Genomic DNA, 15,787 nt, shown 5'->3' on the forward strand with positions numbered 1-15,787 from the left:
GAACGTGAGGGAGAGCAATCAGTTCAAGTTAGGAGCTGAGTTGGGGTCTTGAGAGTCTAGACACCAAGGAGGGAAACACCAAGGGTTGTGAGAGTGTTCACAAGTGCATCAAAGTGTTGAGCAAGGGGTGTGAGAGAAAAGAGAGCTTGGGGAGAGAATAGAGTTCTAAGGGGGTTTTTTTCTGTGTAAAACCAAAGTTGTAACTTATTCTTTCATGAAGTGAATTTCTCAAGGGGATCACCAAGAGGATGTAGGCAATTGCTGAACCTCTATAAATTCTTGTGTCACTTTGTGCTTGGTTGTTGTCTCAAGTGTGTGTGTGTGATTCATCCATCATTGTGTGTGTCACAAAGTCCATCAACAACAAGATCATTAGGGGAGTGAGTGAAAGTGTTTGTCCTTTTTTTCACAACAAGTGGTATCAGAGCTGTGTTGGAGCAGCAATTGCTAGTGTGTTGAAGATGGCAAGTGACAAGGAAGCTGAAGGTGGAAGTAGCTCTATGCATCAGAGGCTACCACAATCTGTCAGCATGAAGGTGGAGTTGAAACCTTTCACAGGGAAGGAGAACTTCACACTTTGGCAAAGGAGGATGAAGTCAGCCCTTACACAACAAAATCTCAGTGTTGTCTTGGGAGGCAAAGAGAAGAAGCCGGTTACCATGACAGATGCGGAGTGGGGTGTGCTAGATGAGTTGGCTAGAGGAGCCATTGAGAACTTCATCTCCGATGAGGTGCTCATCAACGTGATGAAGGACACAGCGCAGCAAACATGGGAGAAGCTCGAAGAGATGTTTGCAGGGAAGTCGCTGACCAACAAGCTCTTCCTCAAGGAGGAACTCCTAAATCTTCGGATGGCGGAGGAAGGAAATCTAATGGAGCATTTGAGCAGCTTCAATAGATGTGTTGCTGACTTGCAAAGAATGGATGTGTTGTATAATACGGAGGATAAGGCACTCATGTTACTAACATCCTTGCCTCCGTCTTATAAGCATTTCCGAACTACACTTATGTTCGGGAAGAGTACTTTGAATTTTGAGGAGGTGGTGCAAGATGTGATGTCGCATCACAGGATGTCTCAACGTTCGGAGGAGAACTCTCAAGATGCTGGTTTGTTCGCAAAGAGTCGTTCAAGCAAGCAAGAAGGCAAGGGCAGCAAAAGGAATACTAAGTCCAAGGACAATGAAGGGTGCTTCGAGTGTGGATCTATGGATCATTGGAGACGAGATTGTCCGGTATGGAAGGAGAAGCTGAACAAGATGAAGAAAGCTGGAAGTTCAGCCCACGTGTGTGATGAGGACACATGTGATGAACTCTTGACGGTTACGGATGAAAGTAACGGGGAAGTCATGGCAAGTTCTTCGTGTAAGAATTCTTCTTCAAGTTGGATTTTAGATTCCGGGTGCTCATATCATGTGTGTGCAAATAAGTTGATGTTTGACACATATGAGGATAAGGATGCATGCAAGATTATGTTGGGAGACAAAACTACATGTGAAGTTTTGGGCATAGGGACTGTGAAGATCAAGTTGCAAGGTGGTGAAGTTTGGACTCTTAGTGAGGTAAGGTTTGTACCTGCACTAAGAACGAATCTAGTCTCTCTTGGTTCTTTGGATAGAGAAGGTTGCTCTTACAAGGCCAAAGGAGGGAAGCTCATGGTCACACAAGGTTCTGTGGTGGTTATGAGGGGGGAGATTCAACCAAACAACACATACAAGCTTTTGGGTGGTGCAGAGATTTGTACCAAGGAAAAGCAAGCAACAAGTCTTAATGTCAAGGAGCTGGTCCAACATAATGTAGCTGCAAGTGTGCTCAAGAGAAGTTGGGCAAGGAAGGTTAGTCAAGGTTGTATGACTAACGGTTCATCATCAAAGGTGCTTGATTTCAAAGCTGCAGAAAGTGTGGAGAGGAATATCCACAAAGGTGAAATCAAAACAAGGAATGATGGGGAGGATGTTGTTGAAGAGAAGCTTCTTGCCAAGGTGGTCATGGAAGGGACTCCATTTGAGGTGGAGCTTGACACAAGGGCTGAAGAAGGAGGGCAACAACAACAAACTCACAAAGGGGTTCTACTTGAGGTGGAGCCATCATCAAATGCAAGGTCCGGGCCCAAGGAATCCATCAAACCGTCCCTAGGTTTTGGATGGAAGGACCAAGTAGTTCCAGCCACGTTTCAGAGTGCTATAGGGAGCATGAAGCGGGAAAGTTGGAGAAGTGCATTGATGAAAAGAAATGTGTTCTTAAATCCAAGAGCAAGAAGTGCTAAATGGGGATTTAGTGAACAAAGGTTTGGTATGTGGTTTGCATATCAAGGGAAGTCCAAGGTTCAAGGTTCCAAGGAGGAAATGAGCAACGAATTTGGCAAGGGGGAACTCTTTTCTGCACAAGAGGTCCATGTTACTCAAGTTTAGGCTTGGGTGGAGCACCTTCCACCAAAGGTGCATTGAGGCAAGAGGTGTATTTCCATGGTGGAGTTCTTGGAAATTACTAGAACGATTTCTAAGAGGTTGAAGATGTTGTAGAGGTCAACAATGGTACATGGGGTGATTAAATGGTTCGCCAAGGTGGAGATTGTTGTAAAATTGGCTCACATTTAGTATGCAAGCAAAGGAGTGAGCGACCGGTCGCAAGGTTTGGGCGACCGGTCGTTTAGAAGCAGATTCGAAGTCTGAAGAATTCGCAGAAAGCGACCGGTCGCAGGTATCCGCGACCGGTCGCAACGTATCAAAAACGTATCCGCGACCGGTCGCAATGTATCAAAAACGTATCCGCGACCGGTCGCAAGGTATCCGCGATCGGTCGCTTCAGTGCTGTGCTGATGTTTTCCTTACGTGTTTTCAACTACTTTTTCGGTGGCTATCGCTTTCCACAAGATTGCAGGTGTTTAATGGGTCACTTCTGAGTTAAAAGATGGTGGACTACCTGCTGAATAGTTGGGAGAGCACTCATTGCCAATTGGTTGTCTTGCTTTGAGGAATCCATTCTCCATTTTCTGGTTTTGTGGAAGGTGGCTGAAGTGGGATTATATTACCTACTTGTTCTAACCTCTAGTCTAAGTGGGTGACTAAAGGAAGGAACGTGGAGGACAAGCTGATACCTTATCTCTTGTCCATTGGTTTGTGTGGGTAATGGAGATAAAGCAAAGACATTATAAGATGAGAAAGCAAGTTGAAGTGAGGTGTGGTTAATCTCAAGGTGGTCAAGTAGCTGGGTGCTATTGTGTTCAAAGGAGGTTAACTCACCAAGGGAGAACGTGAGGGAGAGCAATCAGTTCAAGTTAGGAGCTGAGTTGGGGTCTTGAGAGTCTAGACACCAAGGAGGGAAACACCAAGGGTTGTGAGAGTGTTCACAAGTGCATCAAAGTGTTGAGCAAGGGGTGTGAGAGAAAAGAGAGCTTGGGGAGAGAATAGAGTTCTAAGGGGGTTTTTTTCTGTGTAAAACCAAAGTTGTAACTTATTCTTTCATGAAGTGAATTTCTCAAGGGGATCACCAAGAGGATGTAGGCAATTGCTGAACCTCTATAAATTCTTGTGTCACTTTGTGCTTGGTTGTTGTCTCAAGTGTGTGTGTGTGATTCATCCATCATTGTGTGTGTCACAAAGTCCATCAACAACAAGATCATTAGGGGAGTGAGTGAAAGTGTTTGTCCTTTTTTTCACAACAAGTGGTATCAGAGCTGTGTTGGAGCAGCAATTGCTAGTGTGTTGAAGATGGCAAGTGACAAGGAAGCTGAAGGTGGAAGTAGCTCTATGCATCAGAGGCTACCACAATCTGTCAGCATGAAGGTGGAGTTGAAACCTTTCACAGGGAAGGAGAACTTCACACTTTGGCAAAGGAGGATGAAGTCAGCCCTTACACAACAAAATCTCAGTGTTGTCTTGGGAGGCAAAGAGAAGAAGCCGGTTACCATGACAGATGCGGAGTGGGGTGTGCTAGATGAGTTGGCTAGAGGAGCCATTGAGAACTTCATCTCCGATGAGGTGCTCATCAACGTGATGAAGGACACAGCGCAGCAAACATGGGAGAAGCTCGAAGAGATGTTTGCAGGGAAGTCGCTGACCAACAAGCTCTTCCTCAAGGAGGAACTCCTAAATCTTCGGATGGCGGAGGAAGGAAATCTAATGGAGCATTTGAGCAGCTTCAATAGATGTGTTGCTGACTTGCAAAGAATGGATGTGTTGTATAATACGGAGGATAAGGCACTCATGTTACTAACATCCTTGCCTCCGTCTTATAAGCATTTCCGAACTACACTTATGTTCGGGAAGAGTACTTTGAATTTTGAGGAGGTGGTGCAAGATGTGATGTCGCATCACAGGATGTCTCAACGTTCGGAGGAGAACTCTCAAGATGCTGGTTTGTTCGCAAAGAGTCGTTCAAGCAAGCAAGAAGGCAAGGGCAGCAAAAGGAATACTAAGTCCAAGGACAATGAAGGGTGCTTCGAGTGTGGATCTATGGATCATTGGAGACGAGATTGTCCGGTATGGAAGGAGAAGCTGAACAAGATGAAGAAAGCTGGAAGTTCAGCCCACGTGTGTGATGAGGACACATGTGATGAACTCTTGACGGTTACGGATGAAAGTAACGGGGAAGTCATGGCAAGTTCTTCGTGTAAGAATTCTTCTTCAAGTTGGATTTTAGATTCCGGGTGCTCATATCATGTGTGTGCAAATAAGTTGATGTTTGACACATATGAGGATAAGGATGCATGCAAGATTATGTTGGGAGACAAAACTACATGTGAAGTTTTGGGCATAGGGACTGTGAAGATCAAGTTGCAAGGTGGTGAAGTTTGGACTCTTAGTGAGGTAAGGTTTGTACCTGCACTAAGAACGAATCTAGTCTCTCTTGGTTCTTTGGATAGAGAAGGTTGCTCTTACAAGGCCAAAGGAGGGAAGCTCATGGTCACACAAGGTTCTGTGGTGGTTATGAGGGGGGAGATTCAACCAAACAACACATACAAGCTTTTGGGTGGTGCAGAGATTTGTACCAAGGAAAAGCAAGCAACAAGTCTTAATGTCAAGGAGCTGGTCCAACATAATGTAGCTGCAAGTGTGCTCAAGAGAAGTTGGGCAAGGAAGGTTAGTCAAGGTTGTATGACTAACGGTTCATCATCAAAGGTGCTTGATTTCAAAGCTGCAGAAAGTGTGGAGAGGAATATCCACAAAGGTGAAATCAAAACAAGGAATGATGGGGAGGATGTTGTTGAAGAGAAGCTTCTTGCCAAGGTGGTCATGGAAGGGACTCCATTTGAGGTGGAGCTTGACACAAGGGCTGAAGAAGGAGGGCAACAACAACAAACTCACAAAGGGGTTCTACTTGAGGTGGAGCCATCATCAAATGCAAGGTCCGGGCCCAAGGAATCCATCAAACCGTCCCTAGGTTTTGGATGGAAGGACCAAGTAGTTCCAGCCACGTTTCAGAGTGCTATAGGGAGCATGAAGCGGGAAAGTTGGAGAAGTGCATTGATGAAAAGAAATGTGTTCTTAAATCCAAGAGCAAGAAGTGCTAAATGGGGATTTAGTGAACAAAGGTTTGGTATGTGGTTTGCATATCAAGGGAAGTCCAAGGTTCAAGGTTCCAAGGAGGAAATGAGCAACGAATTTGGCAAGGGGGAACTCTTTTCTGCACAAGAGGTCCATGTTACTCAAGTTTAGGCTTGGGTGGAGCACCTTCCACCAAAGGTGCATTGAGGCAAGAGGTGTATTGCCATGGTGGAGTTCTTGGAAATTACTAGAACGATTTCTAAGAGGTTGAAGATGTTGTAGAGGTCAACAATGGTACATGGGGTGATTAAATGGTTCGCCAAGGTGGAGATTGTTGTAAAATTGGCTCACATTTAGTATGCAAGCAAAGGAGTGAGCGACCGGTCGCAAGGTTTGGGCGACCGGTCGTTTAGAAGCAGATTCGAAGTCTGAAGAATTCGCAGAAAGCGACCGGTCGCAGGTATCCGCGACCGGTCGCAACGTATCAAAAACGTATCCGCGACCGGTCGCAACGTATCAAAAACGTATCCGCGACCGGTCGCAAGGTATCCGCGATCGGTCGCTTCAGTGCTGTGCTGATGTTTTCCTTACGTGTTTTCAACTACTTTTTCGGTGGCTATCGCTTTCCACAAGATTGCAGGTGTTTAATGGGTCACTTCTGAGTTAAAAGATGGTGGACTACCTGCTGAATAGTTGGGAGAGCACTCATTGCCAATTGGTTGTCTTGCTTTGAGGAATCCATTCTCCATTTTCTGGTTTTGTGGAAGGTGGCTGAAGTGGGATTATATTACCTACTTGTTCTAACCTCTAGTCTAAGTGGGTGACTAAAGGAAGGAACGTGGAGGACAAGCTGATACCTTATCTCTTGTCCATTGGTTTGTGTGGGTAATGGAGATAAAGCAAAGACATTATAAGATGAGAAAGCAAGTTGAAGTGAGGTGTGGTTAATCTCAAGGTGGTCAAGTAGCTGGGTGCTATTGTGTTCAAAGGAGGTTAACTCACCAAGGGAGAACGTGAGGGAGAGCAATCAGTTCAAGTTAGGAGCTGAGTTGGGGTCTTGAGAGTCTAGACACCAAGGAGGGAAACACCAAGGGTTGTGAGAGTGTTCACAAGTGCATCAAAGTGTTGAGCAAGGGGTGTGAGAGAAAAGAGAGCTTGGGGAGAGAATAGAGTTCTAAGGGGGTTTTTTTCTGTGTAAAACCAAAGTTGTAACTTATTCTTTTATGAAGTGAATTTCTCAAGGGGATCACCAAGAGGATGTAGGCAATTGCTGAACCTCTATAAATTCTTGTGTCACTTTGTGCTTGGTTGTTGTCTCAAGTGTGTGTGTGTGATTCATCCATCATTGTGTGTGTCACAAAGTCCATCAACAACAAGATCATTAGGGGAGTGAGTGAAAGTGTTTGTCCTTTTTTTCACAACAAGTTTAAGCTACATGAGATGTTGGTGCTTAATAATACCAATGTAGTAACAGAGTATTTCTTTTGAAACTTCAGGATACAGGAAAGAAGAGAAGTTGACAATTGTAATTCCTTGGTTGACCAAAAAAGAATATTGGTTTAAAGGCTGCTTAATTTTCATTTTTTCAAATAAAAGAAAATGAAACAAAACCAATACCAAAAACAGAACAAAAAACAAAACATGTATTATTTGGTATTTAAACCAGATCTTCAACATGACACAAACTCTCATTATGGGACCAGTTGATTCTTTGAAAATGAAAGGCCATGTTTTTTTTTTTTGACAAAAGTGAGTGTGGAAGCAAATGTCTACAGATTCTAGGTCAAATAATTAGAGTGTTGTTAAACGAACCCTAAAATTAACTAAGTACACCTGCTACCAAACTATTTATTGAATTATTAATTTACCCTAATATTAAATGACAAAAAAATAAAATTAAGGTGTACTCAGCTAATTTTAAGATTCGTTTAGCTTTTTTTCTTTGATGTCCTCAGCCTAATGGTTTCCTGCAAGTTAAAGATATAATTAGAAAGAAAAAATTATTGTTGTTCAAAATTAATAGGATTATATCCATCCTCAACCAAACCTCAAATAATTAATTGTGGAAATTTTGAAAATGGTAGGTTTTTGACAAGTCAAAAGTAGATTTTTTGTTGTCTCCTCTGCTTGATCTACATAGTACTATAAAGGCTCGTTTGGTACACTGGACTAAATACTGAGACTGTCTTGGATTGGCTTGGCCTATGTCATAAGCTGGATAAGACTTGTACCACGTTTGGTGCACGATTGGACTAGAACTAAATTTTTTTAATTTTTAAAAAGAAGGCAAGTGGATTTATTTATTTATTTATTTTTCTACTCTTCTTCTTTCTTTCTCTGCTCTTTCATCTTCTTCTTCTCCCTCCTCTCTCCTTCTCCTCTTCTTCTCAATCTATTTTTGTCTCTTCGCTTCTTAATTTTCAAAATTTTATATTCTCTCATTTTTCCTATTCACTATTTCTCTATTCACCCTCCTCTCTCTTCAATAGTCACATACCCAAACCCCACAATCTAAATTTGGGAATTTGCTTCTTTGAGGAGGCTCCTGCCTGGGTGGGTTCTTTGATGGTGAATTGCTTGATGGTTAGCTATTGTTTTCTAAGGTTCTTCCCCCAATTTCATAAAAAGAAAAAGCCATTTAAATTAATTGATTTATTTCCCCCAATTGGGTTTTGTAGCAGACTTGAGAGAGAGAGAGAGAGAGAGCAGTTGACAGGGATGAGGGTTGGAGGCCATGGCTGCGACAAGGTGTGTGCTTAGGTGGGAAGTGATGGCTACGACGACATGTGTGGTGGGGTGGGAGGTGATGGCTGAGACGAATGTGTGGAGAGGGGAGGAAGTCGTGAGCGATGAGGAGGGGATTATTTGTCACACACGGGTTTCAGAAAGCCCAGTTAAGAAGGTGTTTTTGGTGGGTCCCAGATTACTAATCCCATTTAAAACTAGAACCATGTGACAACAAATATGGGATAATTTTTTATCCAAGTCAGTCCAAGTTAGGGAGGTGTACCAAACGAGCCCTAAATTCATACATCAATTCGCTATGTGAGTCCATCAATGGTGAGGCCCTACTATCAACAACTGAATACAAAATGCGTTTTGTAGTACAAGTTTCCATCTTGGACGAAAAACAACCCAATATTTTACTTTGTTACTGCGTAGCTAAAAGAAATTTGAGATTTTTTGCACAAAATATTGCCCAATTTGAATTCGTTTCTTTAAATTTCAAAGGAGAACTATGAAAAGAAAAAAATTTGGTTTTGGGCCGTTGTAGATTGTCAAAGACAGAGAGAGTGACGGGATTGTTTTAGTGATACTAATTTACCCTAGTATAAAATGACCAAAAAGTATTAGGGTGTAGTAAGGGTATTTTGGTAGTTAATTAGGGTTTACTTAGTTAATTTTACATTTTGATTTAAATATTATAGTGTACTTAGATTATAGGGTGTACTCAGTTAATTTTAGGGTTCATGTCACTCAATAATTAATCCAATCAATTTGGGAATTATTTCACTAAATTAGGGATTCTTGCCATAATTAGGGATTTGATTTTAATCAAATCTCTAATTAACTCAATCTCTCCAAATTGGGGAAGAATAATTTCTTTCCATCTGTGAAATTATTCTTCCGAAACCCTAGCCTCTGAGGCTCTTATAAATACGTGGCTAAGCACAAGGCTTGAGGTGATTCTAAACCTACGTCTGAAACTCTGTAGAAATCCCCTCTCACAAACCCTAGCAGCCACACACTTTATCTCTCTCACACAAGGCTTCGGCCACCCAGTTCTCCCCAAGAGAAATCTCCGTATACTTTGTTAGCTATTGGTTCTCTTATACACAGTCGACCTAAGAAGGGCCTTTGTCTTTTCAAAAATGTAATCAAGTGTAGCACTTGCATTAGATTATAAAAAGGCCATTCGAAATTTAAGGTAAATTTCAGTGGGGGCTGTACAAGGGAAAAGAGTTCAAAAGGGTGGAAAATAAACACAACCCGAAAAAGATAATTTTACCCTTGATTTTAACAAAAAAAAAAATAGTAGAAACGAAGCTAGAATTAATACTGCAAATGGAAGTGGACACTACTACATTTTTCTATTTGCGCAACGAAGGACAAATCGTCGCATAAAAGATCATAGCGCGACGGATAACCATATGCGTAGCGCAAACAAGAGCAACGAAGAACTTTCGTCGTATAAAAGATCATCGCGCGACGGACAATCATATGCGTAGCGCAAAATAGAGCGACCAATAAATTTCGTCGCGCAAAACAACTTTGCGCGACAGAACAAACGACCGTTGCGTAAAACAAGGGGAAAAAACCGCGAATAAATATTCTGGCGCCTAATTCTTGGGCGACGACTAAACTTGTTGCAAAATGACATCTTTGCGCGACAAAACACTATCCGTCGCGCAAGGTACGATATACAAAACCATTAATCCTAAGCCTAAATTTTAATTTTGCCATCTAAATCATATATTTTTCATTGATTTTAGTGAAGATCATCATTCATACCCTTTTAATTGTGGGAATGGTAGAGGAGAATCTTTTTGTATGGTTATCAACCTCCATACGAATAAATTTCAGGGTTATCAATTTCCCTACGAAGAGAAGAGCGCGAAATATGTTTTGAAACTAAAAAGTGTTCATTCAACTCTACAAAACTAATTTCAACGATCCAACCGTTAAACGTGTTTGTATATACTGTGAGATTGTATACCCCAAAAATCGCAAATAACAAATATTCAGAGATCTAGAAATGGGACAAAATATTCAAATGTTATAAATGAACATGTTTGCGCGACAACTGTTTGCGCGACGACGACGTATTCGTCGCTATAGGATGTGTTGCGCGACGACTAATCCCGTCGCAAATGACACCTTTGCGCGACAAAACACTATCCGTCGCGCAAGGTACGATATACAAAACCATTAATCCTAAGTCTTAATTTTAATTTTGCCATCTAAATCATATGTTTTTCATTGATTTTAGTGAAGATTATCATTCATACCCTTTTAATTATGGGAATGGTAGAGGAGAATATTTTTGTATGGTTATCAACCTCCAAACGAATAAATTTCAGGGTTATCAATTTCCCTACAAAGAGAACAACGCGAAATATGTTTTGAAACTAAAAAGTGTTCATTCAACTCTACAAAACTAATTTCAACGATTCAACCGTTAAACGTGTTTGTATATACTGTGAGATTGTATACCCCAAAAATCGCAAATAACAAATATTCAGATATCTAGAAATGGGACAAAATATTCAAAGAGGTATAAATGAACACGTTTGCGCGACAACTATTTGAGCGACGATGACGTATTCGTCGCACTATGATGTTTAGCGCGACAAAAAAATAATACGTCGCGCATAATAAATTGCGGGAAACAAACAGTGTTTCATACTTGCGCGACGACAAGTTTAGTCGCGCTAGGGTGTAATGCGCGACAAAATAAATTGTTGTCGTCGCGCAAAAAAAAAGCGGGAAAAAAGCCGCGGGTTTATCGCTTTGGCGCAAAATGATTGCGCAACGAACTTTGCGCGACGATAAAAGCGTCGCGCAAATGCATTGTATTCTTGCGTGACGACGATTTGTATTCGAGCGACGGATATATGCGCGACGGTCAAAGTTTAATACGTCGCGCAAAATGGATGTCGGCATCACCATGCGCGCCGGGGAAAGAATTTTGCGGGACGGCAAATACGTTTGCGCGTCGAATAATATGCGACGAAAATTTTTATTTGTCGCGCAATGTCTTGCGATTTTGCGCGACGAAAATAGTATCCGTCGCGCAAAATCGTCGTTTATTACTTATTCAGTTACAGCCATGGCAGAGGCAAACTGCAAAAAAATTGCAGCTTGCCTCAGCCACTCTCTCCCTCTATCTCAAACGTCATATGCCAAGCAAACGCATCAATCTCATTTCGTTTATGAGTTAAACTATTTCTGCCTCCGGTAAGTTCATTGATTATGTATTTTTTGTCGTTAGTGTAAAAATATTACTGTAAATTCATACTAACGCCATTAATTTCGTTGTATATAGGGATATTATATGCGATTAGCGATTGGTGGAGAACTATTGCGAAGGTATTATATAAAATTAATTACATTATGTTTAAATTGTGTTGTGAAATTATATTTATATTATGTTGTTCAGTTATGCACGTTGATGTACGAAGTTAATTGAAATTAACTTCATACATTTTTTTTTTGTAAAGCTTAGTTCCCGTTCGAGGTTAGTTGGACCGCGCATGGGTGGGTAAACCATGACTACGGTCCAATTAATTCTTGAATTGTCCCATACTTTGGACAGTTTGGAAATGCATAGTCGTGTCACGTAGTTTACAGCTACAGGATTAGGTTTCGATTGTGGAGATTTCGGTGTCATCTCGGTACGTTCTTCGGGTGGTACGTAGGTATTTTATATCTACGGTACGCCTCAAGAACTGTACCGAGATGCTGCCGAAATTCATCCACGTCGAAATCTAATCTCATGTAGTTGTAAATTACGTGACATGACTATGCATTTCCGAATGGGATAGGGCCCTTACCGGAGGCATAAGGTGACGTTATGATTTTGTAAGAATACAACATGATTGTTGTATTGTGATTGTGGTTCCAGGAATTATGAGCAGAAGGTGGATACAGAACCCTAACAGGTGCGCAGACGAATACTTGGATGGAATCGAGGACTTTATTCACTTTGCACGGTCACACAACCCGGGTGCAACTAGAATCCGGTGTCCTTGTAGGAAGTGTAACAACATGTTGTGGGAGACAATTGAAACTGTTCGATTTCATTTAGTAAGGAATGGAATGATTGAGACATACAGCACTTGGAACCATCACGGGGAACAATTAGACATTGCTTCGTCTTCAAGGGCCACAACAGTGGACAATGTTGAACCTATTGTGGAACCTAATGAACAAGTCATGGATATTATAAATGATGCTTTTCCATTTGCATCGACGAGCAGCAATCAGCAAGGGGAAGATGATGTGCCTACACCAACGGATAGTGCAGAGTTTGAACAGTATGAAAAACTGTTAAGAAATGCTAACCAAGAGTTATATCCGGGGTGCGAGAGCTTTTCCGTTCTGACGGCCATTGTGGAGCTAATGCATGGAAAAGTAAAGTACCGTATGTCGAACCTGAGTTTCGATTAATTTTTTTGGGTTTTCAAGAGAATGCTTCCGACGGACAATTGTTTGCCGAAAGACCACAGACAGGCGCAGAAGATGTTGAGTGGTCTTAGATTGGGTTATGAAAAAATCCATGCTTGCAAAAACAATTGCATGTTATTCTACAAAGAGTATGAATCATTGGATACATGCCCTATATGCAATGAGTCGAGGTTCAAACAGAAGTCTCAGAATAGAATGACTAAGGTTCCACAAAAAGTCATGCGTTATCTGCCCCTGAAACCAAGATTGCAGCGATTGTATATGTCGACGCATACTGCCACAGACATGAGATGGCATAAGGAAAAACGGGTAGACGACGATGTGATGCGGCATCCTGCAGATGGGGAGGCATGGAAAGAGTTCGATCGAACGTTCCCCGAGTTTGCTGCTGATCCCCGAAATGTTAGGCTGGGACTTGCCACTGACGGATTCAATCCGTACGGGGTTCTAAACCAACATCACAGTACTTGGCCGATTTTCGTATTCCCATATAATTTGCCGCCTTGGAAATGCATGAAAAAAGAGTACATGATGATGACTGTTTTGATAAATGAGGATCCTGGCAGGTCAATCGATGTGTACTTAAGGCCGTTGGTTGATGAGCTCAAGGATTTATGGACAAACGGTGTGCGCTCGTACGATAAATCCACTGGGAAGATGTTCACTTTGAGAGCGGCAGTTATGTGGACTGTGAATGATTTTCCCGCATATGCAATGGTGTCGGGGTGGAGCACAAAGGGTTATATGGCATGTCCTGTATGCAAGGAAGATGTGACTTCTGGTTGGCACGCTGGAAAGGTGTGTTACCTTGGGCATCGAAGATGGTTGCCATGGGATCACGAGTGGCGGGAAAAGGATAAAGAGTTCGACGGGAACAAAGAGCATCGTGCAAGACCTAGAGAATCGTCCGGTGATCAGATCTTGGATCAGCTTAACCATTTGGATTTTGCTCCGTTCGGGAAAACTGTTAGTCGAACCAGACCTGCTACACATATGAACTGGACGCACAAGTCTATGTTTTTTGAGCTCCCATATTGGTCGAAACTAAAATTGAGGCACAATCTCGACGTTATGCATGTTGAGAAAAATGTGTTTGACACATTGATGGGAACGATTCTAGATATCAAGGACAAGACAAAGGACACGATAAAAGCTCGTCTTGATTTAGAAAGAATGGGCATACGAAGGTATTTATGGCTGAAAAGGGGCAATGATAAAGCTATAAGGGATCTTGCATTTTTTTCCATGAAACCGAATGACAAAAAAGAGTTTCTACAGTTTGTGTCGTCTGTAAAGTTTACTGATGGGTATGCTTCTAATTTCGCACGTTGCGTGAATGTTGACGGGGGTAAATTTACCGGACTCAAGAGTCATGACTGCCATGTGTTTATGCAACGCCTACTTCCTGTTGGGATTCGACACCTGTTGCCGGAAGATGTAGTTAAGCCAATCATATTGTTGTCCAGATTTTTTTCCCAACTGACGGCAAAGACATTGCAAAAGACAGACATTCATCAGTTGCGCGATGACATTGTCCAAGTCTTATGCAAGTTTGAGATGATATTCCCTCCGGCTTTCTTCACAAGTATGATCCACGTGATGGTTCACTTGCCAGAAGAGGCATTGCTTGGGGGTCCAGTCAACTATCGCTGGATGTATCCTATAGAAAGGTATATAACTTGGCATCATTTCTGTATGCATCATTGGTTCGTATTCTTGATACTGAAGTATTTGAAACCTTTTCATTATATTTTGGCAGGCTTCTCGGAGAGCTGAAAAGAAGCGTACGCAACAGAGCGAAGCCCGAAGGATCAATTGTAGAGGCTTGGGTTCAATATGAGGCGCTGACTTTCTGTGGAATGTATTTAAAAGATGTGGACACGGCTTTCAATCGACCTCAGCGCAATAATGACGGAGGTGTGAGAAATGAGCAACTTTCTGTTTTTTCTCAAAGCGCACGACCCTTTGGAGATCTTGTACAAGGGGAGTCATTTTCCAGGAAAGATATGGAGGTAGCTCATTGGTTCGTATTGAACAATTGTGATGAGATAATGGCATACTTAGATGAGCATGAAGAGATGATGAAGCGAGAACATCCATCACATTTGTATTCCAAGAAACACCGTGAATTATTTCCAAAATGGTTCTTGCAATATGTAAGATATAAGTATTTTGTAATTGACCTATATATTGTAGTATTTGAAATTGTCAAACTAACATTTCCATGCTATTGAATTTTTTTTTAATAATATTAGGTGACCAAGTTGAAATCAGAGAATTCCCCCACTTACAGTGAAGAGTTATATAACTTAGCATTCGGCCCACTTTGGGCTGAATTGTTCTCGGGTTGCCATGTTAACGGCGTCAAGTTTTTGGTGAGTGCACGAGATGACAAGTTGTGTACGCAAAACAGCGGTGTCCATGTTCCAGGTGGAGGCGAAAGTACAGACATTGATTTCTATGGCAAACTCACCACTGTCGTGCAATTGCTTTACAAAGACCGATACCAAGTGATCATGTTTAAGTGTCGATGGTTTGATATGAACCAAAATAGGCAGGGAAGTATTAAAATCGATCATGGGTTATTATCTGTGAACATGAGCAGAACTTGGTATGATGACGACCCTTACATTTTGGCAACCATGGCAAAACAGATTGTCTATCTAGATGACCCTAAAGCAGGGAGCGGGTGGAAAGTTGTTCAGCAGATGGGTCAGAGGAATGTGTATGCTATACCAGAACTAGACCCATCTGACAACGACGTCGACGTTGCTGACCAACGTTTCGAATCTTCCATGGAACATGATGCACAAACACTTCGAGATACAATTGTCGTATAGGAACCTTTTCAGCTTGAAGGAGTGTCTCCAAGAGAAATACCGATTCAGTCAATTACAATTGACCTCGGATATCTTCCGCGATACGATCCAACCGTGGGCCCGAACAATGATGATGATGTACTTGAGGAGGAGGAGGAGGAGGAGGAGGAGGAGGAGGAAGAGGAGGAGGATGATTGGGAGACCGACAGTGATCATAGCGACGAAAACGAAGATTATTATAGTTCAGATGATGAATAATGTAAAACACTTGCGACTTGCCATGTAAAACATATTAAA

General features: G+C 41.9%; 1 protein-coding gene across 1 annotated transcript; it reads left to right on the top strand.

Annotated features, from left to right (window-relative positions):
- Positions 1-12,521: 12,521 nt before the first annotated feature.
- On the top strand, positions 12,522-15,511 carry LOC148294956 (uncharacterized). The gene is made up of 3 exons (XM_088252323.1): positions 12,522-14,341; positions 14,431-14,827; positions 14,927-15,511. Exons 1-3 carry the CDS (start codon positions 12,675-12,677, stop codon positions 15,509-15,511), a joined length of 2,649 nt encoding a protein of 882 aa, XP_088108449.1. The 5' UTR covers positions 12,522-12,674.
- Positions 15,512-15,787: the final 276 nt, after the last annotated feature.

This window comes from Prunus avium, chromosome 4, assembly GCF_965620075.1.
Source record: "Prunus avium chromosome 4, drPruAviu1.hap1.1, whole genome shotgun sequence".
Lineage (NCBI taxonomy): Eukaryota > Viridiplantae > Streptophyta > Magnoliopsida > Rosales > Rosaceae > Prunus > Prunus avium.

Coding starts and splice junctions, on each gene's coding strand:
- LOC148294956 (XM_088252323.1), top strand. CDS start 12,675: ATGCTTCCGACGGACAATTGTTTGCCGAAAGACCACAGACAGGCGCAG. Junction 14,342..14,430: donor TGGATGTATCCTATAGAAAG/GTATATAACTTG, acceptor ATATTTTGGCAG/GCTTCTCGGAGAGCTGAAAA. Junction 14,828..14,926: donor CAAAATGGTTCTTGCAATAT/GTAAGATATAAG, acceptor TAATAATATTAG/GTGACCAAGTTGAAATCAGA.